Here is an 18315-nt window from a genome sequence, read left to right on the forward strand (position 1 = left end):
ATAGATCAATGTTCCTTGAATAGCAGCTTCGGTAAGTACTGCCAGCCTGTCCCCAGTACACTTGTAATTGGCATCCGTCAGAAAATGAGTGGTTGTAGTTTCATTATCTGATCAGTCAAAGCATGACCAATAATGGTGTAACATCTTCCATTCCATTAACCATTTGGCTGAAAAATGAACCGATTTCAGATAGAACAGCTAGCATTTTCAGTGAAATCTAGAAAGCAGTATTAGGTAAAGTCAACATTTTGTTAAACAATGAACTGCCTGCCTTAATGTTATGCAGTGTTCTGAGAACAGCTGGAATTGAAGTACACTTTTTCCTTTTTTCCCCTGGAGCCATTCAGGAGTCTAAAAATTATCTGAGATGATTTTGCAGTACAAAGGAAGCCCAACTAAGCAAGCAACAATGGACCATGGTGCAGGCTCAGGAATCCCTCCCACTTCCCCCTGCCTCTGATAAACTGTCTAAACCGATAAAGATGTGAATGTTCTGTCTTCTGAGATAGCCCCACCCTGGTGACAGCAACCTGCTGGTCTTAGTAGGCTAATCAATACAACTAGTACTGGTTAGAATCAGCACACACTGTGCTGACCTCAGTACTATCTTCTTTCTTGCTTTCAACCCACTGTCTGGCTCCAAGGTAGTCTACCTGCTCAGACTGATACTTGCTGAAAATTCCTTTCTTCATTCTTGGCAGTAACAGTCTTCTCTGGATGTGAGAGATGACTGGAGATAGCTGGCTTTTCTAGCTTCTGCCTTTTCGGGCAGGTTCCTCTTGATTTCAGACCTGAGGTGAAGACACTGCCTCCTTCTGAAACCAAACAGGTAGTGCCTGTTGCCACAGATGGCAATGGCAGTGATGATGCAGGCTGGGCAATCTCTAAACCTAGAGAGTTTAAATCCAAACCGAAGCAAACACAGAGTGCTGGTGTCCACAAGTGTCTTAATTGAAAAATAGATGAAGATATGAGATTTCTGCCTCAAAGGTTTTGGAGAATGAGATTACAACGGCAAAAGCAGCTCAGGCACTTTCTGGTCTCCATTTCACCACCAGAAATGGTAGGAGGAAACGAAGACAGGATCAACACATATACATGATCTGGGCTCCCGCAGAAGCACTTCCTTACAGAGGTCACTGGTAACATACTAAAAAAACCAAACCCCAATAAAACTGTTGCACAATGCACAGAGATAAGAAAATTCATGAGTCTTTTAAGAGAAGTATTACCGTAACACCAGCCAACAGAAATTCAGAGAGTGCTTTGAAATACCACTTCAGAAAACACAAATTATGCAAACAGGCAAATCTACTACATCTACAGACCCATTCTTCTACCAAGCAAACAAGCATATGTCCCATAATCCCTATCACTGAAGACAAATTACATGAGTTTGTCTATCAAGCCATTACATCAAAATATACCTATTTCATTTTCACTGTTGCATTTCTGTTGTACAAAATATCTTACTTATACACAAGCATCTGATTCAGTTTGCAAGTTTTAGTTGCCATAGAAGAGACTGTCAGCCTCACCAAGCCTGCATTCTTTCTAAGCCCTTTTTGTTTTGTTTTGATGGGGAAAGAACATTCTATTGCCCTTGACTGAACGTGCAGAATTCAGTTTTCCTTATTTGAAAGGAAACATTGTCAAGAGGGATATAATTTATGTTCTAGTTCCATGTGTTTCATATTTTCCGACAACTATAGATTAAACTTCATTCAAAGGTGATAATTAAAATTTTTATGAGCATATCTAATATTAAACAGCTACTGGCAGGCTATGGTGCCTTGACTGCTTAATGCACAAGGGAGAAAAGCAATAATAATTAACTGTCAAAGCAGTAGCTTGATCTTTCCTGTCAGCTACCAAAACTGCACTCTCAGTCATGAGACTCTTCCTTCATTTAGAGGTTACGGAATCTGTACAGTGAAACAATTTTCTGCACATCATCTGGTCAAACATTATACAGAACATGAAAAGAACAGAAGGCTTCAAAATAAAGTGTTATTAATTTTATTACAACTAAGTTGTTAATCTAGGGTGTTGCTTTGGGTAACAAATTGAACTGTTGAAAATTTAGGCAGAAGCACTAAGCTATGTCTATTTTCAGCAAAAATGAGGTTTTTGACCAAGGGTTCCACAGTCACTTTCAAGCAATCTGAGGAAGGAAGCAGCCTGCTGAATGTATATAACTAGATCTTTTCTATTTTTAGCCAGGTGTACTTCCTCATCTGGCTCAAGGCACGAAAATCTTTGGCACTACCAGGTCCTCCCTTTTCAGTTGCAGCCAATACTCCTATCAACTTAAAGCTGTCAGGGATGGCTGCAGCCTGAATTAAGCTATCTGTTGGAGGAAACACTTTTTTTCCTAGTTTAAACAAGCTATAAAAGATGCAAACATGAGGGTCTTGATCCCAAGAGAAATTCAGTATGCATAACCTTATTTAATTAAATCGTTAAAAATGCATACTGGAAATGTTAGCCACACAGAAACCTACTGCTCAAACAAAACAAAAATGGTACATCTTACAACAGTTTAATAGAAGCTGCATGGATTCTGCAGTCAGAACATTACATTAGTCATAGTAGCCTTAATGGAAATCTTTAAATTATGTATCACACACAGAACAACGTAAGCAGTCACAACTTATGAAATGCCAGAATTAAGATGGTCCCTGCAAATTTAATCATACTGTACTCTGCATTACTTAGTAAGTATTTCTGCATAGAACTACCACCACACTCCTCAAACATATACGGAGAGGTCACTTCACTTGCTATTATTTAAAATTCTTTTAAAATTGTTCCATGCTCCATTTTTTGCATACGATTCAAACACAACAAAATAGAAAGATGATTGATAAATACACCAAAGACCCACAAACATCAACAGAAGGTAAGTCAAGGTGTACAACACCTTCAGAACTCCTCTATGGTCACCAGTAACAGGATATAATAAACAAAATACCCCAAAAAATCAAATCTGGGCTCCAAAAGAACGAACAATTGAACAGTACCTATAAAGGTGAAGAGATGAAAGAAAAAAAAACCACCAGACTTTTATATCTCCTTCATATGCTTAGGGAGTTGAAAGCTTTAAACCATTAAGTTTTAAAAAGCTCTCATATTTGAATAAAATGTCACATTCTTTATTGCATTTTGAAGGGAAGGGCAGCTGAAGGATATCCCAGGGAAGAGATTAAGTCTTTGTTCAGGCTCATGGTGTATTTCACTACAGAAGGTTTGTCACAGTATAGGCAAGACAGCTTGCATGTATATCCGAAAGGGCTAAAGGCAGAAGACTTCAGCCTTCAAGACATGAGCCTTTAGCCTTCAAGACTGAAGAATAATTTCATAAACAAGCCTTGGATCTTCCCAGTCCCTGCCACATCTTCGAGGAGATTCCAGACATCAAGAATGAGTTATACAAGGTGAATGAAGCTTTGAAGTTCAAAACAGACTGCAATGGCAGTGAGGTGTGTGAAGGACCTGAAAAGTCCAATCAATCTGAGCATTTCAAGACGAAGTGTAGAAGAGCAGATACCAGGTAGATCAAAGATGCAGCAATTGTGTGTTAGCTTGGATGTCTTGGCTTTGACACTATCAGCTGCCCATGCCTACATTCCTTAGAAAAATCTGTCTGGAGGGAGGAATTAAGTCACAGAGAAGATACTACCCAGTAGTTCACTGGGAAGTAGCAATGCAAAACAGGCAAAGCACAGGATGTCGTATTTAAGCACAGTCTCTTAGCAACCTTTTAGCTGAGAGACTTTTTTCAGCAACTCGGTTTCTGCTTTTTCCAGATTTACAGCAGTCAAGAAGAGTTGGTAATTCTTTCCTGCCATTTAAATCAAGGAGGGTGGTTTCAAGACATGTCAGGATAAAGGAAGTAATTTCTGTGTTCTAGTACATTTAGATGGCAGAGGTTTTATTTCCCCAAGAAATGAGCAGCAGAAAGTTTGCACTAGACAATTCTGGAAGCTTCTCTACATTGAAAACAAAGGTGGAAAGACACAAAGGTATCTTATCCATAAAGCCAGAGGGCCTCCTGGGCACTTCAATCTGAAGCATAACATGGTAATTTCAAACAATTTTCACTTCCTTCTAGAAAGCAGTTTCATTAGTTGATGTGAAGTCATTAGAGCGTTGCTTATTCTGATGAAGTTTCCGATTCATAACCTGCTCCTACTAAAAGTCTGTTAACTCCACTGAAGTTTTATTGCCACAGTCATAATGATTCAAACACTTTCATAAAACCTTGAGATCATTAAAATCACTGTGTATAATGAGTCCTAACATCCTGATTAAGTGAACCCTGATTTATATTCCCATTTGCTTTTGCATGTACATGTTTCCATGATTTTAAAATACAAATCAGTTTAACAGATTTACAAGACAAACTTTAGCACAGGTGGAATTCCCTTCTCTCAGCATTCCTGACCTCCAAATGGGAATACAAGTGAGAAATGTGATATCATAAATGCTTGCTCAGCAGTAAAATAAATAGTAACAATAAAATAATAGCAACAATAATAATGAAGAAAAGGGAGATTAACAAAAAAAGACAGAATCAAACCCAAGAAAGACCAGTAGTGCACAACACAATTGCTCACCACCCGTCAACCGATGCCCAGTCAGTCCCCAAGCAGTGATCAGCCCCTCCCTGCCAACTCCCCCCAGTTTCTATACTGAGCATGATGTTCTATGGTATGGAATACCCCTTTGGCTACTTCGGGTCAGCCGTCCTGGTTATGCTCCCTCCCAGCTTCTTGTGCACCTCCCCACTGGCAGAGCAGAGGAAGCTGAAAAGTCCTTGACTTAGGGTAAGCACTATTTAGCAATGACTAAACCATCAGTGTGTTACCAACATTATTCTCCAATCCAAAACACAGCACTGTACAAGCTACTAGGAAGAAAATTAACTCTACCTCAGCTGAAACCAGGACATTATAACACTAAGCTTGAATACAAAACAGAAGTGTCATTTTAAGCAGAGGGAAGACCATTGTTGGCATCCAGCAACTGTTGCTATTGTGATTAAAATGCTTTATACTTGAAGCACCTTAAACACCACCCAGAATGAATTTCTAACTAAAGAAGCTAAAGCTATGACTCACAATTTTATTTAGACTAAAACATAGTTTTCCTGTGTCTACAGGGTTGTTTAAATTCTCCAGTAAAATGACTCACCATGGTTCCAAAGGGTATAGCTCTTGAAGCATGATAATAGATGGCAATGAAGTTAATGAAGAAGGCAGTTCCACACACCATTGCTGGAATAAGGAAGGCTCCGATGAACATCTGCTTTATCCATCGCCTTCCTGTAAGAAAGGACATTCCAATGGGACTGGTGAGATATAGTGTCTTTTGTCTAAAAACTTATCAGCAAGCTCTCCAGAATTTAGGTGTTTGACTTCTTCTCCCCCAAAAAGGTGAAAGATGTAAGTAACAACACAAGAGCCAAGAGTCAACTAACAGTATCATTTGACTCCTGGCAACTCACACGATGCAGAACATTAATCAATTTATTAGGCCAGGTGAAAAGACAGGAAAAGGGATACAGCGTGAGAACATTTTGGCTGAAAAACAGCATATGCTGACTAAGCTGGCCAAAGAAACTGGGGTATGAAACATAAGTGTGTATGTAAGCTGCAGATTAGCACAGACAGAGATAGCAGAGCTGGTCCTGTGCAGAGCCTGCTTACACCCTGAGAGTACATGAGAGCTCAGCACTGCTCCCGGGACAACTCATCACTACAGCTGCTTTCCAGCAGCACCTGCTTCGGGCTGCCTTGACCAAACTAAGCTGACCTCATACATTCAGGATGCAGTAAGTAACTGGCTATCCCTGGTATAAAGCAAAATGACATAGCATTTAATACATAGCAAAATTGAACTCTGGTATCTTCAACAGCAGAAAAGGTAAAAGGAAAGCAATTTTTAAACCCCAGGCATAAAGAGAACAGTAACACTTGTTAGCAGTTATTACTAAGTTTAGAGATCCCCAAGGAACTCAAAAAAACCCTCTTGGGCAATACCTTAAGAATTTTCACTGTCTGTATTCCTTTTCTTTCTATGCTCTTAAATACCATCTACACTTCAATTTAATACAACATAGATGCACCTGTAATATGCACTAAATAAACAACAGTCAGAAAACTAGCATATGCTTTTCAAGACCATCATATGTATTTTCACCATGAGCCAACATAATCAGCATTTTATGGTTTGATACATGTTTGAACTGTAGAAAAAAAAAAATGCAAATCTGGCTCAACTATACAGCACAGTATGTTTTAGAACAGCAACCCTCATTTACGTAGATCTGTTTTTCTAGAAAGTGCTAGGTTTTTACACAAACCACATAAAAACAAACATCTAACCTCCAAACTCAGAGCAGATTACAGGGCAGTTGAGACTGAATACTAACAAGTATGTCATGCTAAAAAGATACAAATTTTCTTTAGCGAACTGACCAGAATTATTTTTTCTAAAGTACTGTAGAAGATACTAGATATTGATTACTCTTTTATTGCAGCATAGCCAATGGATGAAGCTAGTGGACTGCAAGGATGTAATTGGTTATAACTCAGAGGCATAGTGGAGAGCACCTGAAGATAGCCTGTCCAAATCTTTATGTCAATTTTATCGGGCTTCTGCTCTCTACTGATACTCATTTTGAATTTGCTAAGCATAAAGCAGAGCACACACTGGAAAAATAGCCTTCTTTAAAAGATGCTATAAATAGTTTTCCCCATCCACAATTAATGATCTAGCAAGTACTGTATACTCATCCTTTCTGTGTAAGTGAACATAACCTCCCGGTACCTATAGAGGAGGGCTATGTAGGAGTCATCTGGAGAAGATGACATGAGCTGTTTAACAACATGTTAAAGAAGAGGGAGAGACTATTATACACTCTGGATGTCATGAGCCAAAAAATTATATACAAGAGTATAACAAGTAATTCATAAGATACAACTGTTAACAGTTCTTTAGCTCTTATTACTTTTAAATTAACCAAAGACTTCAGCTATCTTTAGTTAGAAAATGCAGCCAATACTGAATAGGAAATAATATGAAAGGTAAATATACTCAAAATATTTTCTTTTTATTAAGAATTTAATGGATTCCATCTGAATGACCTAAGTCCATGAGGACACTTCTACATTGGTGTAAATCAGAAAATAATAACTTCTCCATTTTAAAATATAATGAAAATGCTGAAACATGAAAACAAATTACCTCCTTGTCTAGCATAAAGGCTTCCTCCAAAATATCCATTCACTGGCGATGTCGCAGCATAAACAAATATAGCTGTACTAAGCATTGATCCTCTCCTACAAGAAGTGGTTTTTTTGGTAAATGAAATAGAAAAACAAACAGCATTAGAGCAAAAGATTACAGTAAAATATGTACATTTAGCAAAAGCAGTCATTTAATATTTTTAGGTAATGTAAAAATCCTAAAGTGCTTAAAGTGTAAAATCTGAATAAGAATGAGAACTGTTTGGATCCAAAGCTTCTGGTCAAGTCTAATTTAATCTGGGAAAAAGAGTTCTGACATACTACATTCTTTTCTACCATGCATTTATTTTCACTGGAGAACAAAATCTTATCTCTGATCAAAATACTCTGCATTTGGATGTGTGTACCTTGTGTATAAAGAACTGAACTATTTATATGACATACATTAAGTGTAAGATTCAAGTATTGAAGATAAAAGGTCCTCTTTACTTAATATAAAGGTCAGTATTAACAAAAATATACTCAGACTGTGAATGATGTTTCTGCCATTTCTTAGAAATTAACTTTTAAGATTGAGTGTTCATCTTACAGAAAATTACAAAACCTGATTTAGAAACTATAAATACTATAATGAAGCCACAAACCAGCATGGAGTAGTTCAATCAGAAGAGTTTAGTCATTTTTAAATTATCACCTCATTAAATGTTAGAGTACTCATCTTGGCCTAATTTTTCTGAAATTTTACAGGCTAAGCTAATAATTTTAAATCACAAAAGCCATCTCCAAATACATTTTTAAAAATCACGTCTAAGAATAGCAAAATATAAATGTTATTCATGAATAGAGCTGTTTCCCCATGTCCCTCTGCTACTCTTCAATAGCAAAAAGCAGCAGAAGGTTTTCAGCCAGCTTGCTGTGCTTTCTTCAAATTAGTTCTTCTAAGAGATTCCAGACTATTGGCATTTTGGCTTTTGACGAACCATTACTGGATGCCTGCCCTACTCAAAGAAGTAATCTTTAGCACAATGGCTTCTGTGAGTGCATGGATTGAACTAAGCAAATATATCTGCTGGTCACACACACTAAAGACCCGTTATGCTAACATTTGTGTCTTAAAAAAAATAAGCAACAGTTAAATTTTAGAAAGCTACTGGTTAGATAGAAACCAATTTTAACACTTCTCCTAACTTAAGACAACTTAGAAACACATGCAAAACCCCAGACGACCATGCACAGTCTGAAGTGACACATGTAAATCCAGGCTACCTGTAAAATGTAGCTAGCACATGTTCATCTAAAATTATCTCAAAAATTTCCTATTCTCAAGCTCACTCACGCTTCAAACATTCTAATGGAAAAGTTTTGCAAAACACAAACTAGTGTTAATAAATTAATAGCTGACACAACCAAATTTCACTGAGAGACTTTTCATTGGCATCAGTTGCATGATCTCTAAGAGTTTTAACAGACTTGAAGAACACAAACAGGTAAACACTCTTGTAATTCTGGTTTACAGGTTTTTTTCACTCACACCACTGTTTCCCTAAATGTAAGAATTGTCTGCACCAGATTCCATCAATTGTTCCATTACACACCCAGAATTAAATTCACTTTGAAAGTGACATAAAGGCCTATTGCAATAAAAGACTAAGTGCACATATATTTTAAAAAATTACTGTTCTGGCACATTTTACAATTACTAACTTACAGCTTCCCTACAGCGCACAAACATTCTGAAATGGTTTCATTCCCTCCCTTAAAGGGCTGACATGCTGTACAACTAAAAATGTGCATGTAAGTCTATCCAGAAATGTAACGATGGGGCATAAGGGGGGAATAACACCATATGAAAAACAAAAATACGCCAAGATACTGGTACTACAGAGTGGCTTTTTAAACACACCACTAAAAGGCAGCTAAATTCAAAACCAAGAGTTCTCTCTAGTGGCACATTAGAAGTATTACAACTTGTTAAAATCAATAGTTACATGTGATATTCAAGGGAAAACAGAACAGAGACTTGAAAATTTAGTAATTGATTAAAACAAAGTCCTTGTTAAAAAAAAACTCCCCCCAGTATCCAAAATACAATCACTACAGAACGAGATAAAGTCCATCCAGGACACCAAAAGTCTCAAACAGATAAAAGGTAAAGGAAGAGAACAAGGTGAACCACAAGTGCTGTGTTAAATTTAAACTTGAGTAGTATTTGTTTGTTTTAAATTAATTCTCTCCAGTCAGGACCACACCCACCTATTGCTAGAGCTTTTACATGCAACACAGGCTGAGTAGTACCTCTTCAAAAGAGCCTAAGTCATTAACTCTCCATTTCTGAGAAGATTTGTGGACAAGATTGGCTTAATGCATTGTCAGCAGTAAACAGGACTATTTACAAGCCAGTACACTCCTACTTCAGTCTTTACAGGACATGGTGGGGGAAAATAGGGTAAGAAATATATTAATATCTTGTCACTCCAGATGAAACTTGGAGTGAAATACGTACCTTTCAACATTTACTTCCCATATAATCTACTCGTGATGCTGCAGGACAACAAACTACTTTCATAATAAATGATGCAAAAAGCAAGCCTTAAAAGAGTAAAATTAAAGGAGACTAACTCACATGATAAGAGTAGGACAAAGTGTCATTTCATTCAAAGAGCCCTTCTCAATACTACATCTGATCTAAAGATAAAGACTCTCCAACACTCCAGGCCAGTTAGAACATTAATTTTTGCAATTATTTTGTTCATTTAAACATTTCTATGCAGAAGGCATGGCACAATTATACTTACTCTGTGTATAAATCTTCTATCATTGCAACAACAATGACTATAAGAGACACAGCAAAAATTTGACAACCAGAACCAATAAGTGATGAAAATATTAGAGGATGACTGGATGGTCTAAAAACATCTCCATGGACCTGCTTCCACCCATACTCATCACCAAGATCTCTGTCCTAGGAACAACAACAAAAAAATTTTAAGTCTAATCATGACAATTAATGATAAATACACAAGCCAGGCATAAATTAAAAGTTTGATTTATTAAAGCAACTTCAAGTGCAAGTATGTGTTCTCTTCTGAATGCATCAAATCCAGGAGAAAAGTTTACTTTTCATATGCTTATGAAGACAACAAAAATTACTACCTGAATGTATGATGCAGTAAAATCTATCGGATTACCTCCCTGTCCCTAAAATCCTCTGAAGTGCTTAGTAGTGTACACAGGCTTCTATTACACACTCAGAACGGACCTCATTTAACCCAAGTGTGGATATGAACATTAACACAGTGACTACAGCGGAATTTGGGGTTGTAACCTAGGAGTATATCATAAAGAAAACCAGTAACACTTTCAAGACACACATAAGGCAGTTTTCTGTCCAACTGAAGAAAGCCATTCAGAGCCGCTAACATAATGAATGTAAGAAGAAAAAACAATAAACCTTAAAAAGAGACATTAAAAAAAAGCGTGAATGCAAACCTTACCATATCATCCATTTCTTCCTCCTTGCTGTATCTTGCATAATCTTTTCGCAAAGTTCTCATTAATATCATAGACACTAGGCCAACCAGAAAGATCACCATCATAAAAGAATTGAAAATTGAAAACCAGTGAATCTACAAAAAAAAAACACATCCCTAAGGTTTAGAACTGTAAATGTGTTTCAAATTTGTTCCAATAAGGATAAATCGTTGCCTAGCAAAACAGCTTGTCAGCACTAGCTAAGTAACAATAAACTCACACCGTAAGTAACACTGCATTTGTAGAAAGTCCCACTAAAACTGGCTGGTGAAACACCATACATAAAGCTTTCCAACAGGTAAGTTTGCTCATGATGAAGTTATCACAGCTTAGTAAAGCACCAGCAAAGTTTGAACAATTGGCTGCGCATGCTCCCTTGGTAAAGGCAAGGCAACATGATGTACTGCTGCCTTCCCAGAGAAAAGGTTTGAGTAGTAAAAGAGATGCTCACAGCCAAAAGGCCAAAGGAACCATTGCTTCTGCACAGGACCAAAATGTGCAGCAGCAGCATTTTGCCTCTGACAAGCACATCTTCTGGTTTTCACTGAGCTTCAAACAGAACTCAAAACCTCTAATTTCAGAAAGTAGCACAGCTCAGCATACTACCCTTAAGGAGATCACAATCACAGGTTTAAACCATCATAACTGATATTACCAACTGGTTTAGGCTAATGCTTTCTGCTTTGCATTTACTTCAGCCAAAAATGTATATATGATCAACTACAGTTATTCAGCTTACAAATCATACAGTTGTGTCCCTGAAACTTCATTGCTTCCGATCACGTGAATACATTTTCTTGAACTACCTCATATTTGCTGCACGCTTGAAGCTTGCCTGCACATTTACTGAAGCACTCTAAGAAACTGGAGCCATCCTATTTGAACAACAGAACTATCACCTAAAACCTACATTCCTAGACCTGCCTGTTTCATCGTCCAAGAACACCTGGGACATCCAAAAATTCAAAGATGTCATTCAAAAACTCCATGACATCTTCTGAACTAAAGCAACCACTTCAAAAGGAAATTTTGTAAGGCTGTCTTCAAACAATACATACTCTGTGCTGAAAGAAAGATGGATCAAGATACTTGTCAAATCGGTCTTCAAACTTCACATCTGATTTCTTCCATTTCACCTAAAGAGAAAAAAATTTACACTTTAAAAGCTTATTATAATATGTTCAGCTATACTTACATGCAAAAACCCAAACCACATTTTAAAAATCATCCACTTCAGACTTTTCTTCAGTATTAAGCCAGGTTTTCGCAAAAACAGTGGCTTGATATGCTTAAAGACTGATATCTACAGGTCAGACAAAGAACAAACATCAGCCGCCTTGCCTCATGGACCTAATCCTGTCTACGCTTACGTTTAAGAACAAGGAAGAATCAGACTTGCACTGCCTCAGCTCTCACCATCTCTGCAAGGCTAACCAAAGATGCAAACCGCTAGCTGACAAATACAACAAATCCTTTTCACGATTATAGAAGGAGCTCATAAGGATACTCATACTGAAGGTGTCAAAATCAAAATCCATCTAATGACCCTATTTTTCATTTTTGTCTAACAAATAGTTCAAAGATGATGTTTTTTTCCCCACAGTAGATACTTGTAAAATGATGAGGCAATACCTTTGAAAAATCTTCCCAAATTTGCCCAAGATTTCAGAACAAAGGTTAGAGAAAGAAAGTATGTTTAAATATGTTCAAGAATGACGTGCTAGAAAGCAGTGGAATTTTTCCAAAGATTTTTTTTGCTGACAGCACACTCCCTTTTGTCAACATTTCCATGTGCTGCATTGTATGAAAAGAGACTTGTGGAGAACATCACCAGCGTTCACTGAGCGATGACAACACCCTCTACTTCTGCTCCCTCAACAGCAGCTGAGATTCGTTTTGCTGCCATGCACCGAGACTGGTATTCAGTAATATGATCTGTACCTAAATTCTCTGAGTACAGTGCCCAAGAAAAAAAGATGCAGTGCAGCAGAAGTGAGGAAAATGAAAACATATAAGAGCAGATTTAAAATAGATGCCAACTGGAAAGAAAAGGGCATAAACTGAGATACAAGCTGGCTGCAAGGGAACTGGATAAAAGGAATCAAGCTGGACTCTAAAGGACAGACACTAAAATTATAAAAGCTACAAGCTAAAAGGTGCAGCCTAAAATCTGTAAGACCACAGGATTCTGCAATCTAGACACTTCGATTGCCAATAAATAACTCTGAAAACAGCTGGTAAAGTATGCAATTATGGCCATACTATCACAGGGTAACAGCACATTACTGCTATCAGTTACTTCACTAGTTGCACAGACGACTGCTTCGGATTTGGAAGACTGAATTGTACTAATGAACTATATGGTGCTAATACGGTAGCACAAAGCATTTTTCAGAATTTTTGCATGATTGTTTTAATTTTTAAATACAATTTCAGAAATTAAACACAAATCTACACTAAATTTTTTTCAAAAGCATGCCAGGATTAGGAAAAATCATGATTTTTTCATGATCTTGAAACAAATCCAGCCCCCTTGTGCATATCTTTTTAAAATACATGACAAGGAACTATCTTTTCCAACAGATGTTCTCTTATTCAGTATAGAAAAAAGCACATAAATGTAGATTGAATAGCCCTATCACTCACCACGGTCCCGAGACAGATTAAAAACCCAAGTACTCAAGTACTACTCACTTTGAGGTGTAATATTAATGTTCTTCGGTTCAAATTACAACCTTGTTCAAGATTAGTAGCTCAAAACATTAATAGCTTTCAGCATTGTTCTAAGCAGATATATTTCTCATTAGAGCATCTGCCACTAAGAAGGACTGCTTAGAACAAATCCACCAGAGACAATCTGTGAATTAAACACCACACAGGTGCCAGCCCATCAATTGTCCAGTGGTGCCAACAGAATTGGATAGGTAAATCTTGAGCTTTGTACACTAAAAAGTATTTTAAGGGAACATCTAATGTTATTTTCATTACTGGCAGCTCCATAGTGCTGTCCACCTCATAATTCACAGAGCAAATGGACTTCATAATGCTGGTGGAATTTGAAACAGAAAATTTCAAAATTTCTACTATCAATTTTGCAGTAGAAATAGGCAGATCAGTGTAAGCGTAATTCTAGATAGCACTTATAAAAAACAATTATCTGCACTTCAAACTGTACAACTTATTCAGCACAAAACAAATGTAATAGTGGCAAGAATATCCTCTGAAATCTTATCTGACACCTACTGCTAACACATTGTAGAAAAGCAAAGAACTAGTTTCAGTATATAAATGTGAACATGAGAACTGAACCATTACAGATTTAAGTAACATCAAATAAATAAGGAGGAAAACTGAAAAATTTAATTCATTATCTCAGATCAGCAAACATCATTTATTCATTACCTTATATCACAGCAATTCAATATAATAGCAGAGGGCTTCAGAGAAAACCTTACTAATAAGGTTATATAAATAAGACATATTTCTACTGGAATTGCAAAAACATAATAAGCTTTGATACTAACTACTTGCAAAGTATGAAGGCTTACAGTGGGTTTTGGTACTAGCTCAGAATCCAGTTCAAATCTATCCTTCAAACGTCAGAGCTCCAAACATTAAGGAAATGTGTACCTACTGGGGGGTCCTCTATACTTCTAGTCTCCATACCTTTTGGGACATCTTCCTTTCCCACCAAAACACTCTTCTACAGATTACAGAAGCTTCAGTTTGTTTGAAGTGTTTCAAATATAATTTTATATTTATTCTTAATAAATCTATCAAGGTTTTTCAGTAATGAAAAAAGGTATTTGAAGGAGTGAAGACACATCTTACTCTATTATAGCCTGACATATCAATACATAGTTGTAGGTATACAAGTACCTATTTTTGAGCTATTTCACCATGTAGAATTTCTTATTACAGATGCATCACCAAATTACTTACTGAATATGACATTTGGATTTTTGTGTTTGGTACCAATTTCACCTTTCCTTCACTGGTCAGATTGACATCTACAATTCTATTGCCATTGTAACCAATTTCAAGTTTTTTGTAAGTCCAAAGGTAATAATCGTCTCCATTTTCATCTGCTTCTCCAACAATACCTGCATAGGAAACAAGTGTAAGCATCTATTACAGGTATGCCAGTTAAAAAAGCAACATAACTACAGTAAAAAGAACACGGCAGATTTCTTCTTTTCAAGACAGACAGCTCTTCTTTTCAACTCTAATACCTGGATTACACCTTCAATCCACAGGTATGTGCAAAGTATTTTGTAATGGCATTAAAAGAAAAAACCATGCAGCTACAAACACTGCAGAAGAAACAGAAGACACAACAACAGATCCTCTAGTTTTATTTGGAATACTTACCAGATGAACAGCTAGCTGAATACAGATTTAATTTCCATGAACAAAACTTAGCAAAGATCTCTGTATTTTCCCCTCTCCGACGTATCTCTTCTCTCATTTTCCCTCCCCTTAAAAATTCTACTTTCATTCTGTATTCCTCACTAGTTGACTCCCCAACACATACTTTTTGCTCTCATTTGCACACAAGCTTCCAATGCTTGCCAAGAATTATAGTTTTTGACTACTTTCTCTGTTACTTTCTCTGAAAAATTCAGAAATTTATTATTTACTTGAAGATGTTTATTACGTCCAACACAGAAATCTGCTCAGATGCTCCTGGAGCATCAGAACTCTTCTGAACTCAGTATTAGCCATGACTAAATTCTTACTTTTCAATAAATTGTCGCAAAATGTCTTATCTACTACAGAAAAATTCCAGAGAATGTACTATGCTGGGAAAAAAAAAGTCAAGTCTAGCAGTCACCAAGTTCACAGGCTACAAGCCGCATCTTTAATGTCAAGACCATCATACCAAAGACCACACACAAGATGGAAAGCCACAATACTCAAGATATATAAAGGTGTGGGGGGAATGGGAGAACAAGTAGGTGAAGGATATGGAACAGATTATCACGAATCACCAAGTATATGAAGGAATGGTACTTGTGTATTACCTGTGCTTTTTAATTTTCAAGGTGGTATTTCTCTGTCATGTTTTTTAGTCATGCTCATCTGTCAGGATTGCCTTGTATACGCCATTCACATGAAACACATGCCAGTTTGTGCCTATGTCATACAGCCTAGCACCTGGCATACCATCTGTTCCTATGGTAGTATCCAAAACCATGACAATATAGACCTCTAAACCACTTAAAGGACATTCTGATCAATCACTACCTGAAGGAGTAAACTAACACAGTGCTCCATATACTTAGGGAGATCTCCTGAAATGATCAAGCCTAGCCACTCCACTGTGTGACAGCAATTCAGGAAAAAATAGAAAATGGAATAATTTTCTCTGAATGCACTTAAAAAGATCTCGTTGCCTTTTTCAGGTCAGAAAATAAAGTGTAAACCTTCCAAAGTCCTCAAACAGCACTTTGAAGTCATTACCTTTAGTTATCAGTAGTTAAGAAAAGTTATTTTATGCCTAGTCTTTACTGAAAATAAGAGTACTCTTTACTGGATATTTTGAGGACTTCTTAAAGGAGAATTTCAAATATTAATGGTTGTGCATATGACTTTGAAGGCGGAAAACCATAAAGAACATAAAACATGGACTTAATTAAAGCTTGCCAGGAGACAGGAGGGGTGCCACAAATCCATCTGGATGAGGCCAGAGGAGTGGTCTTCTTTAAGAACAGAATTAAACAGAAGTTGCCTAGAATTCTCAGCAAATATTAACACTATCTGAATCCTTTTCTTTTAAACTCTTCAGAGAATACTTACTTACTTTCGGTAGCAAAAAAAAAAAGGACTCTAGCCATTTACATTTAAGGAACAAAATTTTGGGTTAATCTAGATACAAGACACAAATCAACAATGAAACAAATAGTGGATTGGGTGATACAGTACATACAACACATGCTGGCTAGTAGGGTTCTCAGGAAAGGTAATCCAAATGAAATGCATCAACATGACAGGCTTCACATAGTAACAAAAAAGTCATTTCAGCACAAGATATTTGTACTGCAAGCTGAGGGTAACCAGGTCTGCACACTATCTTAATAAAACAAAAAAAACTTCTCAGTATTCAGAGATGCCATCATAAAAGTCCTTACTCCCATGTATTTTAAGCAGTCCTAGTATTTTTCATTACAGTTACTAAAATTAACAGCTATGCGATGACAGCCAATCAAGCAAAAGATATTAGTTTTCATTAGTATCTCTACCACATTACATGGCAAGTACTAGGCAAGTCTATACAACAGTCAAAGACACCAACAAGCTGAAGAAGCCATGTGTACAGTATCACTCATGCCATATTCATAACAGAAATATTTATAGTAAAAACTGTTCAGTGAGCAGCAAGTTTCACAGTTTTAAGGTTTATGCAACACTCAGAGCCTGACATATTCCTATTGTTGAACAGAGGCCCAGCAAAACCAGAATGCAGATAAGCTATATTCACAGTTTTCTAACTGTACTTGGAACATAAGGGTCAGAAAGATTTGTTCTGACTTGCAGATAAACACTTCTGATCTGTTCAGCTGCATTCACTCCTTTCTCAGCCCCCATCAAGCACTGATTAATTTTTTGGAATAAAAACCAGACTAATATTGACTGACCAATCTGCAGTCCTCCAAGTTTTACCTAGCCCTCAGGAGACATAGACCAAACTCATCAGCACAGCTTGCTTTCACACCTGATGTCAGATTATATCCTTGCATAATATTACCAGTACTTACAATGCTGCAGTCATCTATTAAGTATCACAATTTGAGGTTCTGGTTCCAAATAACTATCAAACCCAGCTTCTTAATATCATACAAAGATGATACCTAGATTCTACATGTTTGTTAGCTGTAGCATTAGGAATGACTTCTTGTGCAAAGAATACTACTGAAGAACACTAAAAACAATGGAATCACAGTAACACAGATTTTTCAGATGAGAGCATGAAATGTAGTGTTTATAACATTCACTAAGTATATTTGTTCTTCGGTATTTGAGATGAGAAAAAATGTTCTCAAATAAGATCAGAAAAATCAGTCCTAAAAAAGAAAGTCTCCAAGATTCGCTAGCCACACAGCATTCTAAAGAAGTTAGCTTAGCATCCATCATCCTTGGGCAGTCTAAAGTCTATGTAGCTGCCACTAGTCTAGGAAAATCATTCATTGATCTTTTGCTCAAAGGCCAAAATCATGAAAAATATTGTAGCAACAACCGTCGCTCATGCATGCTTTTAAAAAGCCTGCTAGCAATTGCACAAGTAGTAAAGGCCACACAGATTAATTAGGGTCTAGTCCAAGCCCTGCCACCGAGCTGTTACACACACTCAGCAAATCAGCTGAAATACATGAGTACTTCTCCTGTCAGGCATTATAATGTTATCTGTTAAAAACTAATACATTTAAAAGGAAGCAAGAACCATCCTGCCTAACAGACAAATAACAAATAAATAAAGAAAGCACTAGCATTTCTGGCTGCAGCTCATGTTCACCAGATAGCTACTTTCTAA

At 36.9% G+C, this 18315-nt stretch overlaps 1 protein-coding gene across 1 annotated transcript in view; it reads right to left on the reverse strand.

Moving 5' to 3' along the window:
• The window catches only part of TM9SF3 (transmembrane 9 superfamily member 3), a 38529-nt gene that overhangs the window by 11261 nt on the left and 8953 nt on the right, over positions 1-18315 (reverse strand). The window contains exons 3-8 of the mRNA XM_009707590.1: positions 14727-14887; positions 11843-11920; positions 10748-10879; positions 10049-10215; positions 7252-7346; positions 5197-5327 (exon numbers count right to left, since the gene is read on the reverse strand). Coding sequence (XP_009705892.1) covers positions 5197-5327; positions 7252-7346; positions 10049-10215; positions 10748-10879; positions 11843-11920; positions 14727-14887 — 764 coding nt within the window. The remainder of the gene's footprint in view (positions 1-5196; positions 5328-7251; positions 7347-10048; positions 10216-10747; positions 10880-11842; positions 11921-14726; positions 14888-18315) is intronic.

The sequence above is a fragment of the Cariama cristata genome, unplaced genomic scaffold, assembly GCF_000690535.1.
Source record: "Cariama cristata isolate BGI_N322 unplaced genomic scaffold, ASM69053v1 scaffold19909, whole genome shotgun sequence".
NCBI lineage: Eukaryota > Metazoa > Chordata > Aves > Cariamiformes > Cariamidae > Cariama > Cariama cristata.